The 13,132-nt window shown below is 45.5% G+C and overlaps 1 protein-coding gene across 5 annotated transcripts in view; it reads right to left on the bottom strand.

Moving 5' to 3' along the window:
• Positions 1-13,132, bottom strand: part of LOC5573415 — a 627,799-nt gene that overhangs the window by 112,861 nt on the left and 501,806 nt on the right. For all 5 annotated transcript variants that reach the window (XM_021839307.1, XM_021839303.1, XM_021839304.1 and 2 more), the window contains one exon: positions 9,797-10,010. In XM_021839307.1, the coding sequence (XP_021694999.1) occupies positions 9,797-10,010 (214 nt within the window). The remainder of the gene's footprint in view (positions 1-9,796; positions 10,011-13,132) is intronic.

Here is a 13,132-nt window from a genome sequence, read left to right as displayed (position 1 = left end):
CGTCGAGGAATTACTACAAGAAAATTTTCAGCAAATTATGTTGGTACTCCAGAGATTTCTTCATGTGCTCCATTTCTCCATTGGATTTGACAGAGAGTATTCCCTTCCTCCAGAAAGCCGTCAAAAAATCCTAAGTCCTCCAAGAGGTCCTCTAACGATTCTACCAGAATTCTTTCACGAAAGTTCTCCGATAAATTCCCAAAAAAGTGCTTAAGATAATTCTTAAACCCTTCCAGGATGTTCTCCCTACGGTGCTCAAGAAAGTTCTCAAGTGGTTTCTCCATGTTCTCCAAGAAGTCTTTGAAGAAGTCTTCCAGAAATTCATCCGGTGATTCCTCCATAAAGCCCTTGAGGAAGTCCTCCACGGATTCCTCCATGAAGTCCTTAAAGTTATACCAATCCAAAAAAAACCTCAATGAAGTAGTCATCCAGAACAATCAACAAGTGGTTCTCCAGAAAGTCCTCTAAGAATTCTTCAGAAAGCCCTATAAGAATTTGTCTAAGCAATGGGCCACTCGAAAATGAGCATATAGCTAGACTTCCGGAAAGACAACATTGAAATCTTTTGAAAAGTGCTCCCTAAAGTCCTATATGGATTTCTCTACGAAGATCTCAAGAAAATCTTGAAGGAATTTATCCAAGAGGTTGTCCAGGGATTCCTTCTGCTAGTCTTACAGTTCTCCTAGAAGTAATCTAGACGAATCTTTTGAAGTTATCCTAGGGATCTCTTCAATAGTTCCTCCAAGATATCCTCGAGGTGTTTATCCATTGTTCCCAAGTAATTTAACTATAAAGTCTTCTAGTAATTTCTTCAGAAAACACTCCTGAGATTCCTCCAGATAGCTCTTTAGGAAGTACTCCAAAGTATCGAAGAAGTCCAGTCCAGCTCGTCAGTCTTCCGAAACAGTCCTTCAGGAAGTCATTGAAAAGGTCATCCAGAGACTTTTCCAAAAAGCCCATCAGAAACATCTACAGAGATTCCTCCAGGATGCCCAGCAGAAAGACCTGGATAAAGTTTTCCAGGAAGCTTAGCCCAGGAAGTTTTTCAAAATATCCTCAAAAAGGTCTTCTAGAAAAGTTTGTAGATGGGATCCCTCAAGGATCTGTCCAGAATATCTTCCAGGTACAGCTAAATTGATTCCAAGGAATTCGTCCGAAAAGTCTTCCAGGTATTCCTCTAAAAAACCCTTTATGAAGTACCCCAAAATGTCTTCTAACGATTCTTTCATAAAGTGCCCTAGGAAGCCCTCCTACAAAACCTACAGAAATACCTGCAAGTCTATCTGGAAGTACTCCAAAATATTCTCCAGGGATTTCTCCATAAAGTCTTTTAGGAGGCCCTGCTCACGAACCAGTCCTTCAGGAAGTCAAAAAAGCCCATCAGAAACATCTCCAGAGATTCCTCCAGGATGCCCAGCAGGAAGACCTGAAGAAAGTTTTCCAGGATGCTTAGCCTAGGAAGTTCTCCAGAATATCCTCAAAAAAGCCTACAAGAAAAAATTGTGGAAGATTCCTCAAGGATCTTTCCAGAATTTGCTCTAGGCCTAGATTCCAAGAAATTCATCCAGAAAGTCTTCCAGGTATTCCTCAAGCACATCCTCCATAAAAAAAACCTTTAGGAAGTTCCGTAGAATGTCTTCCAATGATTCTTTCCACCAACGGAAAGCCCTCTAGGAAGTCTTCCAGGAATTCCTGCAAGATGTCGTGCAGAAAGGCTCCAAGAAAGATTTCTTGGAAGTTTACCCCAGGAAGTTCTCTTGTATGTTCCCAAAACGTCCTCTGGAATACCCAGGATCTCCATTATCTGTCACGAACTTTCTCCACGAATTCCTCTATTGTTCTCAAGGGATTTATCCAGAAATTCCTCCAAAACAGTACTTTAGGATGTTCTCCAGGGATTTAATAAGGTTTGGAAGCCCTCCAGGAGACTTCAAGAAATTCCTCCAGAAAGTTCTCTAGAGAATAATACAAAGATTTCTCTCAAAAATTCATTCATTTTACCTCCCGAAAATTTCCTCAAATATACCCTACACAAAGACTTCGAGGAAGTTTTGCCGAACGTTTAATCCAGGAAGTCTTCCAGAAAGTCCTCCAGAATGTCCTTTAGGAAGCCCAAAGGCAAGTTCTTCAGAAACTTCTCAAAAGCATCTATAGATCTTCCACAAGGAAGTATTCCAGGGCTTGCCCTACCCTTGCCGGGCTTGCTCCAGAAAGTTATTCAGAGCTTGCTCCAAGAAGTCCTCCAGGGCTTACTCCAGAAATTTCGCTAGGACTTACTCCAGAAAGCCCTCTAGGGTTCGCTCCAGAAAGTCTTCCAGGGCTTACTCCAGAAAGTCCTTCAGGGCTTGCTCTAGAAAGTCTTCCGGGACTTGCTCAAGGAAGCCCTCCAGGACTTGCTCAAGAAAGTCCTCCAGGACTTGCTCGAGAAAGTCTTGCAGTATTAGCTTTAGAAATTCCTCCAGGACTTGCTCCAGAATGTCCTTCAGAGCTTGTTCCAAAAAGTCTTCCAAGGCTTGCCAAGGCTTGCAAGTCTTCCAGGGTTTACTCCAGTAAGTCCTCCAGGGCTTACTCCAGTAAGTCCTCCAGGGCTTTCTCCAGTAAGTCTTCCAGGGTTTACTCCAGTAAGTCCTCCAGGGCTTACTCCAGTAAGTCCTCCAGGGCTTGCTCCAGAAATTTCTCCAGGACTTGCTCCAGAAAGTCCTCCAGGGCTTGCTCCAGTAAGTCATTCAGGGCTTACTCCAGTAAGTCCTCCAGGGTTTACTCCAGTAATTCCTCCAGGGCTTACTCCAGTAAGTCCTCCAGGGCTTACTCCAGTAAGTCCTCCAGGGCTTACTCCAGTAAGTCCTCCAGGGCTTACTCCAGTAAGTCCTTCAGGGCTTACTCCAGTAAGTCCTCCAGGACTTGCTCCAGTAAGTCCTCCAGGACTTGCTCCAGTAAGTCCTCCAGGGCTTACTCCAATAAGTCCTCCAGTGCTTATTCCAGTAAGTTCTCCAGTGCTTACTCCAGTAAGTCCTCCAGGGCTTACTCCAGTAAGTCCTCCAGGGCTTACTCCAGTAAGTTCTCCAGGGCTTACTCCAGTAAGTCCTCCAGGGCTTACTCCAGTAAGTCCTTCAGAGCTTACTCCAGTAAGTCCTCCAGGGCTTACTCCAGTAAATCCTCCAGGGTTTACTCCAGTAAGTCCTCCAGGGCTTGCTCCAGAAAGTTCTCCAGATCTTGCTTCAGAAATTTCTCCAGGACTTGCTCCAGTAAGTCCTCCAGGACTTGCTCCAGTAAGTCCTCCAGGGCTTACTCCAGTAAGTCATTCAGGGCTTACTCCAGTAAGTCCTCCAGGGTTTACTCCAGTAAGTCCTCCAGGGCTTACTCCAGTAAGTCCTCCAGGGCTTACTCCAGTAAGTCCTCCAGGGCTTACTCCAGTAAGTCCTCCAGGGCTTACTCCAGTAAGTCCTCCAGGGCTTACTCCAATAAGTTCTCCAGGGCTTACTCCAGTAAGTCCTCCAGGGCTTGCTCCAGAAAGTTCTCCAGATCTTGCTTCAGAAATTTCTCCAGGACTTGCTCCAGTAAGTCCTCCAGGACTTGCTCCAGTAAGTCCTCCAGGACTTGCTCCAGTAAGTCCTCCAGGGCTTACTCCAGTAAGTCCTTCAGGGCTTACTCCAGTAAGTCCTCCAGGGCTTACTCCAGTAAGTCCTCTTGGGCTTACTCCAGTAAGTCCTCCAGGGCTTACTCCAGTAAGTCCTCCAGGGCTTACTCCAGTAAGTCCTCCAGGGCTTACTCCAGTAAGTCCTCCAGGGCTTACTCCAGTAAGTCCTCCAGGGCTTACTCCAGTAAGTCCTCCACGGCTTACTTCAGTAAGTCCTCCAGGGCTTACTCCAGTAAGTCCTCCAGGGCTTACTCCAGTAAGTCCTCCAGGGCTTACTCCAGTAAGTCCTCCAGGGCTTACTCCAGAAAGACCTCCAGGGCTTACTCCAGTAAGTCCTCCAGGGCTTACTCCAGTAAGTCCTCCAGTGCTTATTCCAGTAAGTTCTCCAGTGCTTACTCCAGTAAGTCCTCCAGTGCTTACTCCAGTAAGTCCTCCAGGGCTTACTCCAGTAAGTCCTCCACGGCTTACTTCAGTAAGTCCTCCAGGGCTTACTCCAGTAAGTCCTCCAGGGCTTACTCCAGTAAGTTCTCCAGGGCTTACTCCAGTAAGTCCTCCAGGGCTTACTCCAGTAAGTCCTTCAGAGCTTACTCCAGTAAGTCCTCCAGGGCTTACTCCAGTAAATCCTCCAGGGTTTACTCCAGTAAGTCCTCCAGGGCTTGCTCCAGAAAGTTCTCCAGATCTTGCTTCAGAAATTTCTCCAGGACTTGCTCCAGTAAGTCCTCCAGGACTTGCTCCAGTAAGTCCTCCAGGGCTTACTCCAGTAAGTCATTCAGGGCTTACTCCAGTAAGTCCTCCAGGGTTTACTCCAGTAAGTCCTCCAGGGCTTACTCCAGTAAGTCCTCCAGGGCTTACTCCAGTAAGTCCTCCAGGGCTTACTCCAGTAAGTCCTCCAGGGCTTACTCCAGTAAGTCCTCCAGGGCTTACTCCAATAAGTTCTCCAGGGCTTACTCCAGTAAGTCCTCCAGGGCTTGCTCCAGAAAGTTCTCCAGATCTTGCTTCAGAAATTTCTCCAGGACTTGCTCCAGTAAATCCTCCAGGACTTGCTCCAGTAAGTCCTCCAGGACTTGCTCCAGTAAGTCCTCCAGGGCTTACTCCAGTAAGTCCTTCAGGGCTTACTCCAGTAAGTCCTCCAGGGCTTACTCCAGTAAGTCCTCCAGGGCTTGCTCCAGAAAGTTCTCCAGATCTTGCTTCAGAAATTTCTCCAGGACTTGCTCCAGTAAGTCCTCCAGGACTTGCTCCAGTAAGTCCTCCAGGACTTGCTCCAGTAAGTCCTCCAGGGCTTACTCCAGTAAGTCCTCCAGGGCTTACTCCAGTAAGTCCTCCAGGGCTTACTCCAGTAAGTCCTCCAGTGCTTATTCCAGTAAGTTCTCCAGTGCTTACTCCAGTAAGTCCTCCAGGGCTTACTCCAGTAAGTCCTCCAGGGCTTACTCCAGTAAGTTCTCCAGGGCTTACTCCAGTAAGTCCTCCAGGGCTTACTCCAATAAGTTCTCCAGGGCTTACTCCAGTAAGTCCTCCAGGGCTTGCTCCAGAAAGTTCTCCAGATCTTGCTTCAGAAATTTCTCCAGGACTTGCTCCAGTAAGTCCTCCAGGACTTGCTCCAGTAAGTCCTCCAGGACTTGCTCCAGTAAGTCCTCCAGGGCTTACTCCAGTAAGTCATTCAGGGCTTACTCCAGTAAGTCCTCCAGGGTTTACTCCAGTAAGTCCTCCAGGGCTTACTCCAGTAAGTCCTCCAGGGCTTACTCCAGTAAGTCCTCCAGGGCTTACTCCAGTAAGTCCTCCAGGGCTTACTCCAGTACCCAGTAAGTCCTCCAGGGCTTACTCCAGTAAGTCCTCCAGGGCTTACTCCAATAAGTTCTCCAGGGCTTACTCCAGTAAGTCCTCCAGGGCTTGCTCCAGAAAGTTCTCCAGATCTTGCTTCAGAAATTTCTCCAGGACTTGCTCCAGTAAGTCCTCCAGGACTTGCTCCAGTAAGTCCTCCAGGACTTGCTCCAGTAAGTCCTCCAGGGCTTACTCCAGTAAGTCCTTCAGGGCTTACTCCAGTAAGTCCTCCAGGGCTTACTCCAGTAAGTTCTCCAGGGCTTACTCCAGTAAGTCCTCCAGGGCTTACTCCAATAAGTTCTCCAGGGCTTACTCCAGTAAGTCCTCCAGGGCTTGCTCCAGAAAGTTCTCCAGATCTTGCTTCAGAAATTTCTCCAGGACTTGCTCCAGTAAGTCCTCCAGGACTTGCTCCAGTAAGTCCTCCAGGACTTGCTCCAGTAAGTCCTCCAGGGCTTACTCCAGTAAGTCCTCCAGGGCTTACTCCAGTAAGTCCTCCAGGGCTTACTCCAGTAAGTTCTCCAGGGCTTACTCCAGTAAGTCCTCCAGGGCTTACTCCAGTAAGTCCTCCAGGGCTTACTCCAGTAAGTCCTCCAGGGCTTACTCCAATAAGTTCTCCAGGGCTTACTCCAGTAAGTCCTCCAGGGCTTGCTCCAGAAAGTTCTCCAGATCTTGCTTCAGAAATTTCTCCAGGACTTGCTCCAGTAAATCCTCCAGGACTTGCTCCAGTAAGTCCTCCAGGACTTGCTCCAGTAAGTCCTCCAGGGCTTACTCCAGTAAGTCCTTCAGGGCTTACTCCAGTAAGTCCTCCAGGGCTTACTCCAGTAAGTCCTCCAGGGCTTGCTCCAGAAAGTTCTCCAGATCTTGCTTCAGAAATTTCTCCAGGACTTGCTCCAGTAAGTCCTCCAGGACTTGCTCCAGTAAGTCCTCCAGGACTTGCTCCAGTAAGTCCTCCAGGGCTTACTCCAGTAAGTCCTCCAGGGCTTACTCCAGTAAGTCCTCCAGGGCTTACTCCAGTAAGTCCTCCAGTGCTTATTCCAGTAAGTTCTCCAGTGCTTACTCCAGTAAGTCCTCCAGGGCTTACTCCAGTAAGTCCTCCAGGGCTTACTCCAGTAAGTTCTCCAGGGCTTACTCCAGTAAGTCCTCCAGGGCTTACTCCAGTAAGTCCTCCAGGGCTTACTCCAGTAAGTCCTCCAGTGCTTATTCCAGTAAGTTCTCCAGTGCTTACTCCAGTAAGTCCTCCAGGGCTTACTCCAGTAAGTCCTCCAGGGCTTACTCCAGTAAGTTCTCCAGGGCTTACTCCAGTAAGTCCTCCAGGGCTTACTCCAGTAAGTCCTTCAGAGCTTACTCCAGTAAGTCCTCCAGGGCTTACTCCAGTAAATCCTCCAGGGTTTACTCCAGTAAGTCCTCCAGGGCTTGCTCCAGAAAGTTCTCCAGATCTTGCTTCAGAAATTTCTCCAGGACTTGCTTCAGAAATTTCTCCAGGACTTGCTCCAGTAAGTCCTCCAGGACTTGCTCCAGTAAGTCCTCCAGGGCTTACTCCAGTAAGTCATTCAGGGCTTACTCCAGTAAGTCCTCCAGGGTTTACTCCAGTAAGTCCTCCAGGGCTTACTCCAGTAAGTCCTCCAGGGCTTACTCCAGTAAGTCCTCCAGGGCTTACTCCAGTAAGTCCTCCAGGGCTTACTCCAGTAAGTCCTCCAGGGCTTACTCCAGTAAGTCCTCCAGGGCTTACTCCAATAAGTTCTCCAGGGCTTACTCCAGTAAGTCCTCCAGGGCTTGCTCCAGAAAGTTCTCCAGATCTTGCTTCAGAAATTTCTCCAGGACTTGCTCCAGTAAGTCCTCCAGGACTTGCTCCAGTAAGTCCTCCAGGACTTGCTCCAGTAAGTCCTCCAGGGCTTACTCCAGTAAGTCCTTCAGGGCTTACTCCAGCAAGTCCTCCAGTGCTTATTCCAGTAAGTTCTCCAGTGCTTACTCCAGTAAGTCCTCCAGGGCTTACTCCAGTAAGTCCTCCAGGGCTTACTCCAGTAAGTTCTCCAGGGCTTACTCCAGTAAGTCCTCCAGGGCTTTCTCCAGTAAGTCTTCCAGGGTTTACTCCAGTAAGTCCTCCAGGGCTTACTCCAGTAAGTCCTCCAGGGCTTGCTCCAGAAATTTCTCCAGGACTTGCTCCAGAAAGTCCTCCAGGGCTTGCTCCAGTAAGTCATTCAGGGCTTACTCCAGTAAGTCCTCCAGGGTTTACTCCAGTAATTCCTCCAGGGCTTACTCCAGTAAGTCCTCCAGGGCTTACTCCAGTAAGTCCTCCAGGGCTTACTCCAGTAAGTCCTCCAGGGCTTACTCCAGTAAGTCCTCCAGGGCTTACTCCAGTAAGTCCTTCAGGGCTTACTCCAGTAAGTCCTCCAGGACTTGCTCCAGTAAGTCCTCCAGGACTTGCTCCAGTAAGTCCTCCAGGGCTTACTCCAATAAGTTCTCCAGGTCTTACTCCAGTAAGTCCTCCAGGGCTTGCTCCAGAAAGTTCTCCAGATCTTGCTTCAGAAATTTCTCCAGGACTTGCTCCAGTAAGTCCTCCAGGACTTGCTCCAGTAAGTCCTCCAGGGCTTACTCCAGTAAGTCCTTCAGGGCTTACTCCAGTAAGTCCTCCAGGGCTTACTCCAGTAAGTTCTCCAGGTCTTACTCCAGTAAGTCCTCCAGGGCTTGCTCCAGAAAGTTCTCCAGATCTTGCTTCAGAAATTTCTCCAGGACTTGCTCCAGTAAGTCCTCCAGGACTTGCTCCAGTAAGTCCTCCAGGGCTTACTCCAGTAAGTCATTCAGGGCTTACTCCAGTAAGTCCTCCAGGGTTTACTCCAGTAAGTCCTCCAGGGCTTACTCCAGTAAGTCCTCCAGGGCTTACTCCAGTAAGTCCTCCAGGGCTTACTCCAGTAAGTCCTCCAGGGCTTACTCCAATAAGTTCTCCAGGGCTTACTCCAGTAAGTCCTCCAGGGCTTGCTCCAGAAAGTTCTCCAGATCTTGCTTCAGAAATTTCTCCAGGACTTGCTCCAGTAAGTCCTCCAGGACTTGCTCCAGTAAGTCCTCCAGGACTTGCTCCAGTAAGTCCTCCAGGGCTTACTCCAGTAAGTCCTTCAGGGCTTACTCCAGTAAGTCCTCCAGGGCTTACTCCAGTAAGTCCTCCAGGGCTTACTCCAGTAAGTCCTCTTGGGCTTACTCCAGTAAGTCCTCCAGGGCTTACTCCAGTAAGTCCTCCAGGGCTTACTCCAGTAAGTCCTCCAGGGCTTACTCCAGTAAGTCCTCCAGGGCTTACTCCAGTAAGTCCTCCAGGGCTTACTCCAGTAAGTCCTCCAGGGCTTACTTCAGTAAGTCCTCCAGGGCTTACTCCAGTAAGTCCTCCAGGGCTTACTCCAGTAAGTCCTCCAGGGCTTACTCCAGTAAGTCCTCCAGGGCTTACTCCAGAAAGTCCTCCAGGGCTTACTCCAGTAAGTCCTCCAGGGCTTACTCCAGTAAGTCCTCCAGTGCTTATTCCAGTAAGTTCTCCAGTGCTTACTCCAGTAAGTCCTCCAGGGCTTACTCCAGTAAGTCCTCCAGGGCTTACTCCAGTAAGTTCTCCAGGGCTTACTCCAGTAAGTCCTCCAGGGCTTACTCCAGTAAGTCCTTCAGAGCTTACTCCAGTAAGTCCTCCAGGGCTTACTCCAGTAAATCCTCCAGGGTTTACTCCAGTAAGTCCTCCAGGGCTTGCTCCAGAAAGTTCTCCAGATCTTGCTTCAGAAATTTCTCCAGATCTTGCTTTGGAAATTTCTTCAGGACTTGCTCCAGAAAGTCTTCCAGGGCTTGCTCCAGAAAATCCTCCAGAGTTTACTCTAGAACGTCCTCAGAGCTTGCTCTATAAAGTCCTACAGGGCTTGCTCCAGAAGATCCTACAGGGCTTGCTCCAGAAGATCCTTCAGGGCTTGCTTCAGGAAGTCATTTGTCCAAAAAAGGTATCATTTTCCAGGCTAATGATATTCTGCGGACAAGATTTTGTAACCTCGAAGCCCTTCCATACAAGATCGTTTCTCAAAACTAACAGTCGTGCGCCCAATGCTCCACCTTCATGGATAATAATTCGATTGATCACGGTTTTCTATCAAAGGTTTAAAGCTCCAACTGTTTCCACTGTTCAGCAGTAAATACCTCCTCATTAGGGCGTCGATTGTCTCGAAGACCTTCGCTCGTAAACTCGAATAACGATCATGGTCAAGGTTGTCATCAACGAGATCGATTTAGTTTTAACGACCCTTCCCTTCCAACCCCACCGGATCATTGTTTGGAATTTGCATGGTTTGGAAAAAAACAGAAATCAATTTGCTTGCCACCCACCTGACTGGACGCCTTGCCGGTGTCGCGTAGCAACGTCAACCGCAGCCGGTTGCCACGCAACTCGGCATGGACCGTTCGCCAACTGCGATCCTGCGACCGCTTCCCGTCGATCAGCGTCACCTTGATGTTGAGTTCACCTTCCCGCAGGACCGGAACCGACGGGTCCGCCGGCGAGTCCCGGAAGTGGGCCAACGCCTTCGATTTGGCACTGTGGCTGGAAGAAGGGGAATGGGTCAGGCGTTAGTTGTTTTTTTTTATGGTTTTATTATACACAGTGAAAAACAAAAAAAAAGTCATCGAAATTCGGATTTCAGACCCTGAAGGTTTTAAAAGTTTATATCGAAATTAAGCCTTTTTTAATATTGTTTCTCTAAACATCTCATGGTAATATTTTTATTTCTTCGTACTATAAAATCTAGCTGAAAAGGGCCTAATTTATGATTTAAAGCTAAGCTTTAAGAACCGAAATAGGGTTTTGCTAGTATACTTTCAGGATCTGAAATCAGAATTTTATTCACATTCAATAACCTCGAAAATGTTGCACTGTGTTATTGAAAAAAAGGTGCATAGCGTTACGTAAATGTGTGACTGGTGGTAACATCGACAAGAGCAACAACAACAACAGCGAGTTAAGTGCTTTACAACAGTAGGCTTCGGTGAGCAGTAGTTATGGGTGAAGATGATCGCTATGGCAATGATAACTAGTGCGAGATTGCTGCCGAATGACGATGATTATGATGGTTCGACTCTTCAAGATGCGCGATACGGATCAGTTCAGAAACAATAACAGCCTACTATTTTATGACGACAAAGTTACGTTACGCATGGTGGGCTTTCTCTGGTGTAGAAGAGGATAACGCTTGCCCAAAATCGTCGTCGCGTCGTCTTCACGTTACCCGGTTGCCACACGTGGAAAAGCTATAAACGAAGGTGAAATGTCGTCACGGTGGGATGGACGACGCGAAGACGACGACGACGACGCTCCGTGTCAGTGATTTTTCCAGGCGAAACGTGCGGCGATGATGCATCAGCTAGATACGTAACACTCGGAGAAAGAAAAATGTTTATGGAACGGCAAAATGCGAAAATCGGCGGCGATGCACAGTGGGTAAATGTGGAATCATAACGGCTCATATTAGTGTAGAATGCGGTTTTTCATGCTATTTTTTTATAAAGAACAGTTGTAACTGATTGCAGCTACCTAAATATATTTTGCATTTTTAGAATTATCTTATACAGTCAAACCTCCATGAGTCGATATCTCAAGGGACCATCGACTCATGGAAATATCGAGTAATGGAACAGAAATTACTTGGAACGCTGTTTGAGAGAACCATCATAGTAACCATGATTTCTTCTTGTTAGTATGGTTCCATGAGTCGATATCGAGTAATGGAACATCGACTCATGGAGGTTTCACTGTACTCTTTAAAATAATGCAGTGGGTTGGCATTAAAATTATAATTTTTAGTTGCCAAAAACTGAACTCTTTTTTTCTAATTTTATGTTACAATTATAAATTCCAAGAATATCATTAGGATGTTGTTACGTTGTCTTTATGAAAACCATATGACGATCGAACTTCGGAAAGGTTATTTCGAAGACGATTTAAGTATCAGAAAGACAGAGATGGAAATTTCAGAGAACTTCTTACAGAAAAAAACAACTAATCCTGGTTTAGTTATCTTCCTTGCAATGGCTGAAAGTATATTCCGAATAATCTCAAGAGGTATCTCTGGTGATTTTTTTTTAGCAAACTCTCAGACTAACTCAGGGATGCCAAAAATGAAGTATGTCAAAAGGGGAGCAATTACTATGTTACGATTATTTGTTATATTAAACGTTAATTGTTGAATGCAGCGTTGCCAAGCTTCAAGATTTGTCTAGAATATTTCAGATTTTTGAGGCTCCATTTTAAAAAATCTGGAAGATTCAGATAAAATTTGTGATGACCTTACAATTTTGTTAATAATTTGTAAGGTTCTCCATACATGACATAGGAGATCCAGACTTCTCCAGACAAATTTTTAAAATCTTCCAGATTTTAAAAATTAAGTGCGTGCTCAAATTGCCTGAAAGTAGGCAAACAATTTGAGGCTAAATTAATATGTGCCAATAAAATGTTTGTGCATTTCAAAGCTTTCCGATTTCAGACATCAAATTGCTGTATTCAAGGGGGTCGAGGTCAGTGATGCCACAAACACAGATTTATCTGTAATTGTGCAGATCTTTTCTTGTTCTTGCCTACAGGTTTTTTAAGATTTTTTGGATTTACACGAGTTGAGGATGTGATTTAAGATGATATAAAGCAGAAATACCATTACTCTGTTTAGTTTTTTAAATTCCCAAAAGCTTTTTTTTTTTTGAAACATCTTTTACTTACTTTGAGTAGATCAAGTTGAGACTAAAAAAATAGGCATGTCAGGAACAACCATAATACGTTTACAAAGCTTAATTTTGATCTAGAGAAACTTAAACATTTAGATTTCCGCGCTATGAAGACATAAATTGTGCCAATGTCAACTAAGAGCAATTGGCTTAGTAAAACACATGTACTTACGGGAATGGCTTGAGTACCCAAATATTTCTTGCGAAACCTCGCCATCCCGTAGGGCTCAAAGAGTGACATTTCCCACAAAAGTGGTAGTGGGAACGTTACAAATGTAATTATGTATTTTGTAAATTGTGAACTTGTGAAATTGTCCTTAATTTATCATAATTATTTATTGTAACATGGCGCTCAATTGGGCAATTCCTATAGAACTCCCACAGACCACTCTCTATAAGTTCTTGGCTGATTCTGAATTGATTCCAGAAAAATGATTCTATCAAATTGCTACTGATGTTTTGTGGCAGTATTCATAAAAATATTTAGAGCAGGTTATGACGATTTATTGAGAGATTTTTTTTTTGGAAAATTGTTGAAGAAATTCCAGCAAAATATTTGATGGAGTTTCTGCGTGATGAAACATTTTTCAATCATTTTCAGTTTCTTTTGAAAACTTTTGCGATCTTTGTTAGGTTACTTTGGTGCAAAGAAAAAAAGAAACCAAACAAATTCACAGAATTCTCAAATTAGTTCAATAATTTTTTATTTTTTTAAGTTAAAGGACGTTTACATTTTTTTAAACCAATGATAACAAAACTTGATTCAATAAAGGGCTGATTTCTCTTTTGGGACTAAGTCTCTATTTTAATGCAAGTCTCTAATAAGTTTCTATTTTTTTATAGAAGGTTTCTAAAGTATCTATTTCAACCAAAATGATCTTCAAAATCTTTTTTTTTTCCTTATTCAGCTTGCATTGATTACTGATGCCAAATTGAACAGGTTCCAAA

The sequence above is a fragment of the Aedes aegypti genome, chromosome 1 (genome assembly GCF_002204515.2).
Source record: "Aedes aegypti strain LVP_AGWG chromosome 1, AaegL5.0 Primary Assembly, whole genome shotgun sequence".
Taxonomy (NCBI): Eukaryota; Metazoa; Arthropoda; class Insecta; order Diptera; family Culicidae; genus Aedes; species Aedes aegypti.
Note: the sequence above shows the minus strand (reverse complement) of the source record. Positions and strands in the feature narration are given on the sequence as shown.